The sequence below is a fragment of the Sinohyriopsis cumingii genome, chromosome 2, assembly GCF_028554795.1.
Source record: "Sinohyriopsis cumingii isolate HCF-2022 chromosome 2, ASM2855479v2, whole genome shotgun sequence".
Taxonomy (NCBI): domain Eukaryota; kingdom Metazoa; phylum Mollusca; class Bivalvia; order Unionida; family Unionidae; genus Sinohyriopsis; species Sinohyriopsis cumingii.
Window position 1 is genome coordinate 148,839,205 of NC_142962.1, and position 14,214 is coordinate 148,853,418.

The 14,214-nt window shown below is 33.7% G+C and overlaps 1 protein-coding gene across 3 annotated transcripts in view; it reads left to right on the top strand.

The window, feature by feature from the left end:
* The window catches only part of LOC149806057 (DNA-directed RNA polymerase III subunit RPC8-like), a 34,446-nt gene that overhangs the window by 15,533 nt on the left and 4,699 nt on the right, over positions 1–14,214 (top strand). For all 3 annotated transcript variants that reach the window (XM_089950928.1, XM_089950927.1, XM_089950926.1), the window contains exons 5-6: positions 2,532–2,595; positions 5,385–5,471. In XM_089950928.1, the coding sequence (XP_089807054.1) occupies positions 2,532–2,595; positions 5,385–5,471 (151 nt within the window). The remainder of the gene's footprint in view (positions 1–2,531; positions 2,596–5,384; positions 5,472–14,214) is intronic.

Below are 14,214 nucleotides of genomic sequence, written 5' to 3' on the forward strand. Positions count from 1 at the left end.
TCGCCATCTTGAAATTCATGTTATTGCTAATCAAATGAACTATTAGTTATATTGACGTGAGATTTTCATAAATAGTCATTTTGACATGAGATTTTCATCAATAGTCATATTGACTTTCATCAATAGTCATATTGAAATGAGATTTTCATTAAACACTTCTCATGATATGCAGTTGCTCCTGTGTGGAAAAGATGTTTATCTGATGCCCATCATGACCATCTGGGAAGTCTTGTCACTGTTCTACTTGAATGGGTGATCATATTTACATGGGATTTTATTAAAATTCTTTTTACAATATTTGTTTGATTCCAAATGAAAATTAATATGGCCACCTGGATAGTCATTTTGAAAATCCTGTTACTGCTACTTTTCCTTAGTGGATGTTCATATTGCCTGCTGGTGTTTAGTAAAAGACCTCTTATGTAGTTGGACATGAATGAAAATCATGCCTACCTGATGTCCAACTTGATGGTTATGGTGGTCATCGTGGAAATCTTATTATCAGTTCTCTTGATCTCAAGGACCTGCTTCTATTGTCCATTAGCAAATGCTGGATATGGCTACTTAAAAAAAAAAAACTTTTAGGAAAATTGTGAAACTTGGCCAACAGTTTGCTCTTGGGTCTAGTTGGTCCTAAATGGTACCCACTAAACATCCAATATGGCTGCTATGGTGACATCATTGTCATCTTTAACAGTTTGATTGAAGTTTTTAAGAACATATATTTTCTAAACTCTTTGAGAGATTCTCATCATGTGTGTATACATGTGAGCCTATTATATGGGAGAATTTTGCTACCAAGTTGAGTAGTGTCACCAGTCCTGCCCATCACTCACTGAAATCTCTCATAGATGCAAAATCATTATTGAAATTTTTTATTTTTTTCCATTTGTTTTTGCACCTTGCTTTCGGTTTAGTATATATTTATGGTACTACTGCCTGTGATCACATGACTTATGGCAAGATGATTCAGTTGCTGATTTGAAGCAACATACAACAGTTAACAGCCTTCTGATTCTGTCCGCAAGGTCAGTTGGCATCAGTTTTTGAAGTTTGTGGACATGAATTATGTTATGTGTGATCAGACATAGTTCCAAAAGGATTAGAGATTAATTGATTATAGTTGTATTACTAAATAGCTCAATCAGCATAAAACTAGATTAGTTTGACTTCAGAGTTAAAATTTGTTGATATGTGTATGCATGCATTATCTCCCAGTCTGATGGAATGAAATGCAAATTTCACTGGTTGGTATCAAGTAAAAAGAACACGGTTATGTATTCTGCCCATCCAGTAAAGCTGATTTTAACATCTGCTACAGTGACTAATGAAATCGCTTGTCATGCAGCATATTAAATGTGACAACAAATTGTCACCTGAAATCCATGTCAAATGTGGATAAAGATATACATGATAAGACACATTTTGCCAACTTTGTAGCCAAACATAAGCTCCTGTTTGTGGTAGCAGATCATTTTTCAGATCTAGTAAAAGTAACACTCCCTGACTCAGAAATCACAAAAAGTTCTCACACAAATGGATAAAAACTGCTTTCATAGTGACCCAAGAAAAGAAATTTGAAGACATGTTATGCATTGACAAGTTCCCATTTGCACTGAAAATCTTCTCTCTCATAGTAAAAACTCCCAACCAAATTTTGCTAATATAATGATTTGTCAGAAGCTGACTTTGCAGTTCTGTCACAAGTATGTACTTGGCATGAATCATTGTGAAATTAAGACCCTCACAATTCATGATTACTTGCCCCTTTTACCTTGTGTTTCAAGGTCACAGTTATAAAATATTTATGTTACAGTATTGTTTGCAGTTTTTTCATTTGCTATATTTCCTAAATCACTTTATAGATTCTCATCATACTTGGCATGAATCATTAAGACACATCATTCTGTGACACTGCCTGTTTTCTTTGGACGTTAGGGTAACAGTTGTAGAAAATTCATGTAAAGTTTTGGTTGAAGGTTTTAGCTCAGCTCTGGAATAGAGGAGAGTTATTGTACCAATCTGGTAGAATAAGAATAGAGTTATTTTACCAAATTTAATTATCATTATTATTACTTTTGTTATTATTATTATCATTATTATTATTATTATTGTATTATGTAACTCGTATCTCTGCTGAAAGATGAACTTTTTTCCTCAGAGATTGCTTTAATTCACCAGCAGATAGATGAAGATATTAACCTATACCTATCACACTGGCACATAAGTCGACTTTCATTTCTTGTGCAATAACATAGCTACAGTTCCCACCATCTAGCAAACAAATTTCTAGATCATATATACTTAAGACAAAAACTGCTTATGGCAGGGAGAAACCATTGTTTGGCTAGGAAACACATGACTACTACCCACAGAAGGCACGTGATCTTTACATGCATGAGATTGATATGGGAAATTTGCTGGGGAGGGTGGGATTAGAATTGCCATTGTGAACAGGTGACTGCTGAGTAAAGGTGATTGTTGGGATAGGTTTGACTGGTTTATGTTTTTATTCTTATTTTTCATTTCAGTTTGGTTGGGATTTTTCGATGATATAATTATTCCTGCAGACTCTTTGCAGCATCCATCAAGATTGTATCCTTTAAAGAAGTTGTTAAAGGTTGTGAAATGTTACTGTATATACTAGCTTACAAGTTGAATTAACTGGAAACAACATAGACCTTGACCTGCTATTGCATAATGTGCCAGTGGGTCAAGATCAATTTTTGTTTGTTGTACTGTACTAACAAACTGCATGGACCCTGATATGACAGTACATTATGTCATTGCAGATCTTCATCTGTGCAGTTTGTTTATAAGCGAGTATATTTGGTACATATTTCTATTATGTTCTTTATCCCATGTGGACAAAACTTCATTCACTTGCTGGTTAATTCAGCTCCTTAAATGTAATTGTTCTTGTGGTATAATTGTAAAGTTCTGTATTACATATATTTGTTGTTGTTTTCTTCATAAGACACTTTTAATAAGAAGTTCAGGTATAAACTCAGAGCAACAAAATATACCATTAAGTTTGTCGATTAAGAGATTTCTGATCAGGATTTACATCCACCCCAGTTTTGTAAGAAGTACAATGAAAGATGTGACATGTAATTTTATCTGATATATAGGTCTTCAAGTTTGATAACCATTCATTATTCTATCTAAATCATTGATTAAGAGATTGTTTGCATGTTTGTTGTTGTGATAGGATTTTGCAGCTTTGGTATTTTCTTTCTTTTTTGATGTTTTGTGCCAGTGAATGCATGCAGCTTTTGGAAAAACTGAATAAACAGAGATCCAATTTTGTGAAAAGTTGATAATGTGATTTTATAACATCAAGATGAATATGGTTTTCTGTTTCTTGGTACTTGCTGAAATTATTAACCTCTATCAATCTTAACTTACTTGTTTGAACAGATGGACCCTCCATTTATCAGGACACCATATTTTCATTAATGTTGAATAATACAAACATTATTCAGAGATTATGATTTTTTGAAGCTGATAAAAAAAATTAAGTTGAAATGTGAACCAAGGAATTTTTTGATTGGTACTGAAAAATTGAAGATTGAATAGACAATGTTCGGCCATGATACCACTTTGATTACCATGGGGATTAACTGAAGGTATTGTCAATTGGCAGCTACAAAAACAGCTAACATGGACTGCAATTCATTATCAAGCAGATCCTTAAACATAGTGAGCTACAAATGATAAAAGAAATTCAACCTTTCATCTTGAAACAGTTTGTGGAATTAATGAATCACTTTGAAAACAATAAAATCAATGGTCATCAGTGGTACATTAGGCGGGCATGTGATTGCAGGCTTCTTTTATATTTACTGCTGAAGAGCATACAAAGGGAGTTCCTCTTCTCACTAAAGAAGACTAAATTGCTATAAAGTGTTTAAATATTATGCAGGTTGTTATTTTTGTTTTCCCTTTTCCAGTCAATGAAACTTGGCTTACATTTATTTCTGATAAAGTAGTCAACATATCTGACACACAGTGGCATATTTCTTTGGTAAACTCTTTTTTGGAAATGACCAGTTTAGTCCTAATACTTGAAATCTGCATTCAAGTAATGGTATTTTGCAATTAAATTATTTAAACAGCGTATGTGATTTGGCATCATTCTATAATGTGACAGTGGAATTGATTGCCATAGTTGGCATTTAAGTCTGGAGATTGCCTCAGAAGGAAAATATGGAATTTACTTTCAAGATTTTCAGATAATATGAGGGGGATGTTTCTTATTTCGGTGATACGGTGATACAGTCTGTTATCAAAGAGAGTCTCCATGTTATGAAATAATATCATTGTTAGAACTGGGCCAAGGTCATAAATGAAATTTCCACCCTGACTTATCATCAACAACAGTACATATTCGCAATGAACACACCATCAAAGTTTTACAAACAAGAAGATAAACAAACATCAGAAATGCAATTCTTTTTTGTAACATTATTATGCAAGTGTTCTTTATGGGCAAGCCAAGGATGTAATGTAATCTGGTTCTTCTCCCTGGACAAACTTGCAAAGCTGATCAATACGCAGTTATGACAATAAAGATGTTACTTTTCCAGACAATATTTTGTATGGTGTAGTAGTCCATTGGATTACATGAATAGAACATATAGTAGAGCAGATCAATTATTCTGGTAGCCCTTGGGCTCTTGGTACTATATCGTGTATTATTCCACTGGTCTGATTGAATATAACATATAGTAGTCCAGACACAGCATTCTAGTAGCCTTGAGTCTGGGCACTATGTTATATAATAGTCTGGTAGCCCTGAGGTTGGGGCACTATATGATATAGCGTCCATTGAATTACATGAATAGAACTTACAGTATTTCAGATAAATCATTTTGGTAGCCCTTGACATATTGTATACTAGATACTGCATTTGGTAGTCCCTGGCTTCCCTGCACTATATACAGCATAGTGAACAAGATGCAACATTCAGGTTGCCCCTGGACTCTGGGCACTATGTTATACAGTAGTACACAGGGCTACCTGAATACAACGTATATTAGACCAGTTACTGCATTCTGGTAGTCCCTGGGTTATGGGCACTACATCATATTGTAGTCCACAGTGCTTCCAGAGTACAGTACACAGTACAGTACACTATATAGTAGACTACATCAAGGCATTATATTGTGTAGTAATCCCGTGGGTTACCTCAATACAGTATCTGGTAACCTAGAATTAAATTTCTGGCAGCCACTGGGCCTTTGACTTGTTGAACCATGTAATTTTACTGAAGTTTATAAATGTGTTTTCTTCCCATTTAAGAAGTTATTTTTTGAAAGTTTGAAAAGCTTTTGTGACTGTTGTATTTGACACTTTGTAGTAGATACTTAACTACTATCCAGCGATGAAAAGGAACAGCTATGGGCCTGGGAGTACCAGACAGAAGGTGGCAAACATGATCTATTTATGGATGTGGGGGAGCAAATCAGGTGAGTGTTCTTTGCCCAGTTGGGTATTTGTATAACAGTAGCAAACATTTGTATCATATTGAGAGAAAAAATTAAAATTGTGCATCGAACAGATTAAAGTTATATATTTTCAGCTCATCAGACAGTAAGTCCAAGCGAGCTTATGGAATGGTCTTGTCAAAAGTATTTGACAGAATTTTTCTGTGCGTGCAAATGATGCAGATATGCCATCCAGTATGACCACTGTTATATAAAGTAGGTTAACATTTAAAGACAAACTGTAATATTGTTTATTTGCATTCTAATGCACAACATAAATTGATATCACACATTATACTTCAAACGTCATGACATCAAATGCCTAGAAAGTTGTTTTTTGTGAAGCATCAAATGTGTTGAATTACAAGCCACTATTTCCAGCATGGTGTAAAATTTATATATTTTAAATACATCAAGCGGGGATAACAAACATATGCCAAACAAAGTTGGCAAAAGACAGCTTACCATTTATTTTGAACTTGAGCTAAAGGCAGATGAACAGTGATGAAAGTTTTAGCTAATTTGAGTGCAGATAAGTCAGTGTGAGTGTTAGAAAAGGATGCTGATTGTACATATGAGTACAATAGGTACTGTATATTGTGAAAGAGACTGAATCAATCTGGTTTTTGGATTCACAAATCAGTTCTTTCAGAATTCAACTCCCTTTCCATGTAATTTTTGTTTACCTCTTTTTCTATTCTTTTTCTAATTATGAACTGATGATAAACAAGCAACAAACATGACACAATTAATTTACTTTTCTTCATAATTAATATTTTTTAAAACATATAATAACATTGTTACCCTGCTATTACACTGTAGTTAGGAGCCATAGAACCCAACCAACACGGTTACAGGTGTATTTCACACATACTCATTTATGTCTATAACACATAGACATAAATGAGTATATGTGAAATACACCTGTGAAAACAGAGAAGGGATATATAATATTTTACTTTATTCAGAGAACCATGCATAGGTACACATACATGTATACTGTTTATATATACATGTCTAATGGGGGCCTCGAGTGGCCAAGTGGTCTAAAGCACTCACTGTTACGGATGACTACCATCTACCCTCTGTCAGCGTGGGTTCGAGTGTCAGATTCAGCCAATGTGGGTAAGTGAGAAAGCTTGCCAGTAACTTCTCATGGGTCGGTGGTTCTTTCCAGGGTTTTCCCAGGTTCTTCCTCCACCATTAATATTGGCCACCATGTATAGCCTAAAAATGGCATTAAACCATACAACAACAACATGTCTGATGTATAGCTTGAATAGAGTATCAACACCGTGTACACACCCACAAATATCATTACATTCATTGAATCCACAAGTCATTGCATCGAAAATATGCATGAAAAACACAATCCGAGCTGTTGATCTGGCCTCGTCTTATACTCAGCATCGACTTATATAAGGATGAAGGCTAGAAAATCTGCCAAATTTGCTGATTTGACTTATACTCTGCATCGACTTAAATGAAATGTAAAAGCAAAGAAAAAGTCTTTTTGGACATTCACTATGCAGAATAGAGAAGACAGTCATTAACACCATTATCTTTTTTGTGACCTCAGAGCTTAGTAAACTTTTGGTAGCGATAATAAAATTTGTTATTTGCTCTGGACTGATTTATGAAACACAAAATTATTATGAAAATGAAATGATCCAGAGTACTTAGTCAGTCAAAATCATAAATACATATATTTGCAAACTTATCTGATACTGTTCTAAGCAGGAAGAATATGACAACAAAAATGACTTTGTATGTTTTTTACTGAAAAAATTATTGCTAGTTTTGCATCATTTGCTACTGGAGACATTTTTTTAAAACTGGGCAGTTTTGTCTATTTGTTTTAAAAATATACCTTTAACTGAATGTTAGACATCCAGTCAAGTGTAAACTTCATTCTTTGGATTTCATGCTAAATAATGACAACACTCCAAGCTCCAGATTCCTGTTTCACAGCAAAGAACAGCAGTGCTGGTATGTCTGTATGTAAGGGGAGATAAACTTGTACTAATCAAATGGTGGTTAATAGTAAACTATATTTTGCTGCATTCTTTATCTGGAAGGCCAGTGACAGGACACTTTTCTAGGCATATTGTAATTAATTACTAATGTTTTGGAGAGAAAAAATCCAATTAAATCCATGAGAAAGGCAAATTTTTAGTTTTCATTCTTTTTCTTTTCTTGATTTGACGTAAATATTGGAAGCAGACAACATTGTATTTTCCTTCTATGTACATTCATGTGTAGTCATGCATATACCTCTTTGCTGAAAATGGACTTGTCCAGGAACTGGTCATCTTTTACACTGAAAACTTCCCTTTGGCGTGAATTGTGCAGACCAGAGGTGTTAGGGCACCCCTGGGCATAATCAGGTTTGAAATTATAAATCAATAAATGAACTGATTCAGTTCGTGCATCTTGTACTTTTCATTTTTTTAAATCGGAAGGTTGGTTTAAACAAATGGGGAGGTATATTCAGACTTTAGTAGTTCTTTTTATTACCTACTTTATTGTTACTGGACAAATTTTAGTAGTCCAATTTCAAAATCTTGTTATTGTTACTCCTCCTAACTGGATGGTCATATCAACACGAGGCTTTCACTAAAACAATGAAAACTTTTTGAAGTGCTTAGAAAAAAGTTTTTTTCAGACACAGGCCCAAGCCTGTGACGTTTAAGAAAATCACAAGCCCTGGCTCAAATTCCACTAGCCCCGACTCCAGTTCCATATGACCAAAAGGGCCATACTTTTTTACTTCTTTTATTTTGACGCAACATCGAAATTGCTGTACATTACAAGTGAAAAGAACTAAACAAAAATCATTAAACTGACTCCCAAAATATTTCACAATAAGCAATTTTTTTCACAAGGCCCTGATGTCAATGATTGTCCAATTGTTTCATTGTTCTTAGAATTTTATAGACACAGATAGAAACAGGCCAAACTTAAAATCCACTTGCTTAAAAAGGCCACTTTTCTTAGTATTATTTTGACACTCACTCTGTATAGAAGAATAAATGGTTGGTCATTATACAAGGAATATTGGCTACAGAACCCTATTCACATTCTGCTGAAGAGGGTTTCACATCCATTGAGATTTCCAAAATTGTCATAATTTCTGCATGCTCAGTGGATAAAATTTGGCCTACAACTCAGCTCTTACAATTTTTGACTGTTATATGCCTTCAGGTCAATGTACAGCTTGTACTTTGCCATGATTTCTCTTTAGTGTTAAGTATTTGGGGGCCTTGGAGTAATTTCATTTTCTGAATGCTGCAAATCTCCATGTTTCTTGGCCAAAGTTAGAAAAACAAATCAGCTCGGAGAGGCATTGAGATTTTATAAAAATATCAATTGAGTATCTGGCTCTGACAGTGTGTCTATGTGATAAAGCTAACCAGTAGCTTCCCATGGGTTAGTAGTTCCCACCAGGGTTTTCCCAGGTTCTTCCTCCAGCAGTTATACTGGCTGCCATGTATAAATAACCTTTCATGCACTAAAAATTGTGCTTAACAAACAAAAAAAAACATGCAAGAAAACAACTGAAAACAGCAGCTTCAAGTTCTTAATTAGTTCTTGTGATAGTACTGTTTATATGGCACTGAAAACAATAAAATGAGTTTATATGAAGTCATTGAACTAAATGGATTTAAATATTATGTGATTATCTTAATTCATGTAGGGTGAAAATCATTGTCTTGGGGGCTGTCATTAGTTACAGATCCCCTAATTGATCTTAATTGTCAAATGATCACATAGGTACTTAAACCAAGTCAATGTGAACAAGGGACAGCTTGGTACTATTCACACTGTACAAATGAGTGATAATTATAGGTATCTCATAAAATGCAGAGAAATCAAATGCTACTACTCCCCATTTATTAGATGTTCAAAATAAAAATGAAGAATTTAGTTGACAGGCTCAACATTTCTTTCAGGCAAATTAGAAAACTTGTTTTTGGGACAGGTCTGTTGGTAATTCACTTACAATATGAGAGGGGGCCCTGGGTGTTGGGCTGTCCAGATTTTTTTAGCAGTCTTATAATGTCTAGTTAGTCCTAAATGAAGTGGTGCCCATATAAATTTCACATGGTGGCCATCTTAAAATGTTTGGTGTTACACGCTACTCCTGAATGGAAATTCATCTCAACATAGGGTTTTCACCAAAAGACAACTTGTGATGTCAGGTTGGTCCAAAATGAAAATGATAACACTTCAAACATACAGTATAGGCAGCATCATGCTTCATCTACTCACAATTGCTATTTTTACAGCTTCTTCTTGAACACTACTGAAATTTTTAAAAACAAGTATTTTGGCATTTAGTACTTTCAGATATATTAAAATAATGTTGATAAACCATCAAATACAAATACCATTTGAAAATAGAAAACGTCATTTGCCAAAAAACTGATTAATAGAATTTGACCAAATTTGATGGATAGCATCTTAGCATGAAGGTATTTCAAATTAATAATTATAATTCTGTGCAAGAGAAGGATTTTGCTTAAGAACGTTATTCTTATAAAATCCATGTTTAAGTTTATAAATTTATTTTCAGAGAATTATTGCTAAACTTCGACCGCAGAAATAATAACTCTTAAAATTGTTAAAAAAATGAGTTTGATAATGTTTTTAAATAGACATTTCGCTAGTATTGTCATACATGTATTAAAATGTTTAAAATATTTATTGTTTATGTTGTTACATGTATTATACATTATTTTAATTTAATTATTTATTTTAAATATAATTTTTTGTTCAAATTACTTTTATTCAGAGCTATTACTCACCTATTTCAGTTGTAAAGCTCTAAATGTCATGCATGTAATGTAACTGTCATGCAGATTTCATAATCTGCCTAAACAGGGAGTGATTACCAATTTATATTACATAATGGGGCTAATGCTTGCAGTGTATACTTTTCACAAGGCATTTTGTCATTAAGACAGAGAAACAACAATGTGCCTTACAAAGGACTGGCCATCTTAAACTGAAAACTTGCAACATTTAATTAAATGAATTTAGAAATTATTTCAAGTTTATGCCTGCCTGCCTGTTTTATCAATGAAATGTTGAGCAGCTTCATGGTAAAATTATGCCATTTGTGGTGTGGTGACTCACTGACCAGGTATTTTATTTCTGACCTGGTATTGTCTTATACCGGGTCTTCATGTGTTACAAATGTACACAGATAAATGCAAGAACTTAGCATGAGGATGGAGTAATTCTCAAAATTCCTTGTAAGTGAGATGGTGTTAATACTAGACATAGTTGTCAGTATTGCTTTCATACATCTCACAGCTATCAACAAGGACATCTTGATTTGATTTGCTCTGGTCTGATCATCTGTACCAATGTTCTAAGAAACTTTTTTAAAAAACTGCACAAAAAACATGCAACAAAGACAACTTGCATATTTTAACCATGAGATGACTTGACAAGAATTGAAAGATATTTTCAAATGTTTTTCAACCTTTTTAATATTTTTTTAACAATTATTTAACTTTGACTAATTTGAGAAAAACATGAGCATAATTAAGCAGCATCACTTGAGGCAGACAAACAGTTTTTGTAAGAATATTTGTATTCATATGTAGAAGACCTGATTCGATTTTCAGGCCATTATCACACTTTTCACATTTTTATACTCCCACCTTTTGTTGGAGCATTTTATGCTTTTACCTTGTCTTTCTGTCTATCTTTCCATCTGTCTGTTAAGTTTTCCTTTTCCACATAATAACTTCATTTCTACAGCCCCTACCTTTGCCAAAATTTTGCAATAATTTCTTTTTGATTATATAAAGCCTATCTATTTTGGGGACAAAAGGTCTCAGATCAAGGTCACTTTGACTGAAAGAAGAAAATTGGGTTCTGCACATAACATTATTTCGGACAACACATACCTGTACCAAACTTTGTGGGTAGATTGCACATAGAATAAGGAGAAAGTCTTTACATTTTGGGGTCAAATGGTCTAAGTTGAATGTCACTGGAACTGAACGAAGAAAAATCATTTCCACACATAATCACATGAGTTCTACACTACATACATGGACCAAACCTTGTGGATGGCTTGCATCTGCAGCTGTCACAAGGTCAAAGATCAAGTCACTGTGACCCTTAAAAAATGGGTTTTGCAGAAGAAATTTCGTTCTAAAGTAAGTTCCTTGACCAAGCTTTGTGGATGGCATGCACTTAGGTTAATAAAAGAACTTGTACATTGTGGTGTCTAAATGTTATGATAAGTCTAATAAGAACAAAATGGCTTTTACACAGTGAGACCACAAAGATTAAGGTCGTTGAGACCCAATGGTTAATACTCTACAAGCCAGCTATACTCAGCAAGTGCCTAAAGAACTATTAAACTTTACTTTTTGTAGATTAAATGTAATAGGTATATAAGGTGTATTTGTGTTTATAAATCAATCACCTGGTTAGAATTTCAAGCCATTACTGCAGCTTTTCAATTTAAATTACACATGTTTTAATAACTTTATTGGATTGGGACTTTTTGATAATATAAAACAATTTAGCATGATGAATCAAAATGCAATTAAATGAAATTTTGGATGGCATAATTGCATTTTTGTTGATGAACTGATTTGATTTTAGGTCATTACAGCCATTTTCATTTGTGGCTAGATTTAATAGACTTACTGTTTAGTTTTTGAGGAAAGCCTTATTAGCACAATCAAGCAAAAAACACTAGCAGATGAAAAAATTAATGTTTTTTGGGACATCATAGCAAATTGTATAGTCTTCTAAATTTTGAACATTTTTGTGGTCTGCAGTGCATGCATATATATTGTACAAACACACACCTACTGCTGGCATCAACATGGTTTTGAAGTCATATACAGCTATGGTGCGACATACTGTATTTTCTGGTCTGTAAGTCGATGCAGAGTGTAAGTCGAATTAACTAATTTTGTAAATTTTCCATTTTTTGTCCATATATAAGTCAATTTGGAGTATAAGACGAGCCCAGGTCAATAACTTGGCTTTGTATTTTATACTAGTAACTTCCAGTTTCATGAATATTAATGGTATCAATGTATGATATTCCATATTACCGGCAATCATGAAATTGCATCACCGATGCTAACATGTTTATGATTTTACTCCTGTATAAGGCAGTGCTATATTCCGTTATCAGTTGACACAGTTGAATAAACAGTCCGTGCTTGTTTTAATTATGATATCCATTGCAACAACAGACATAGTTGTGCATGCTGTGTACATGTTAATTAAAGATCTAAAGCTTTAACATGATTATTTAGGTTGAAACCAGTCTTGAGTGCAAGATTCAACAGACGAGATAAACTCAGTGAGACTAACATTAAGGAAATGAGGCTATCCATAGGGAAATCAGAAATGTGAAGAAAATTAAGAGACAGAGAACAGAAAAGTTACAAACAAAAAATAAATAAAAATACTTTTTATTATACTTAACATATCTATGAAATGCTGTATCAAATTTACACAAATGAACAGTTTTATAATAATATTATTTAATATGTCAATTTTAATTGAAAGCACATCGATGTTGTAATTCATTTTATTACCTGTAGTAGAACTGTCCCACACACTAATTAAGAAAATAGTGATTAAGAGTTCACTTAATGATCTCCAATATCTGAAAATCCCTCGAAGTCTTCATCTTCCATATCTGAATGAAAAATGGCAGCTATCTCAGGGCTCAGATCATTGGAAATGTTCTCATTGTCGTCTGTCTCCATCTCATCATCCTCATCTGGCTTCTCTATCCTGCTGACAATTTCTGCTTTAGCAAAGCCATTCACAATAGCCGATTCAGGAACCTTGTCCCATGCATCCTTAACCCAATGTGTAATCTGGGAATATGTAGTGCGCCGCATACGTCCCGTGTTTGTGAAGCTGTGCTTGTCTGCCGTCATCCAATGTTCCCACAACTTCCAAAGCTCAGCTTTGAAACAGTGATTAACAGAAATTTCTAATGGTTGTAATAACTTTGTCATACCACCTGAGATGATGCCTAACGATGTCTTCTTGGTTTCAGTCTTCACCTTTGTCTCGGCACTGATGTGTGCATGCACATAATCCATAACGAAGAGAGACTTCTTAGTGAGGAAAAATGCTAAAAAGATCAATAATACTGTATTGCCATTTTGATTTTACAAAAATTATTAATTAATTGTTGGTGAGAAAATACAATGAATGATGCATAAGCTGTTTTATTGTCATTACAATATCTACTGGTGTTTATTAACAAATGGACAAAGGACTTAGAGAACATACCTTTAAATATTATCGTTAATTATTTCTCCTTATAAAGTCCATCACCGTAACAAAACACCTCGTGCATTTTAAAATGAGTTCAGAAACCCTTTCAATGTTTTCTTGTACATGCTAAAGTGAAGAACACAGACCCTTGGTCAATTAGTCTTATTGTTTCAAATTATAGTCGCACAAACGTAAAATACAAAACCTTGTCATTTTCTATCATAAATTTGAAAGTCACAGACTCCATTAAATTGATTCGTATATATATATACATATACTATCTTTTAAATGTTTGTTCTGTTTTGACTTGGATAGAATTAACATTTTATTGCAAATTGCAAATTCAACGATATACCCCTCTATTATCTTTATTGGCGAGTTTGAATAACAAGTAATGCGTATGATCGCTTGTCCTTATAACAAATTTCTGTATGGACAATGGCTT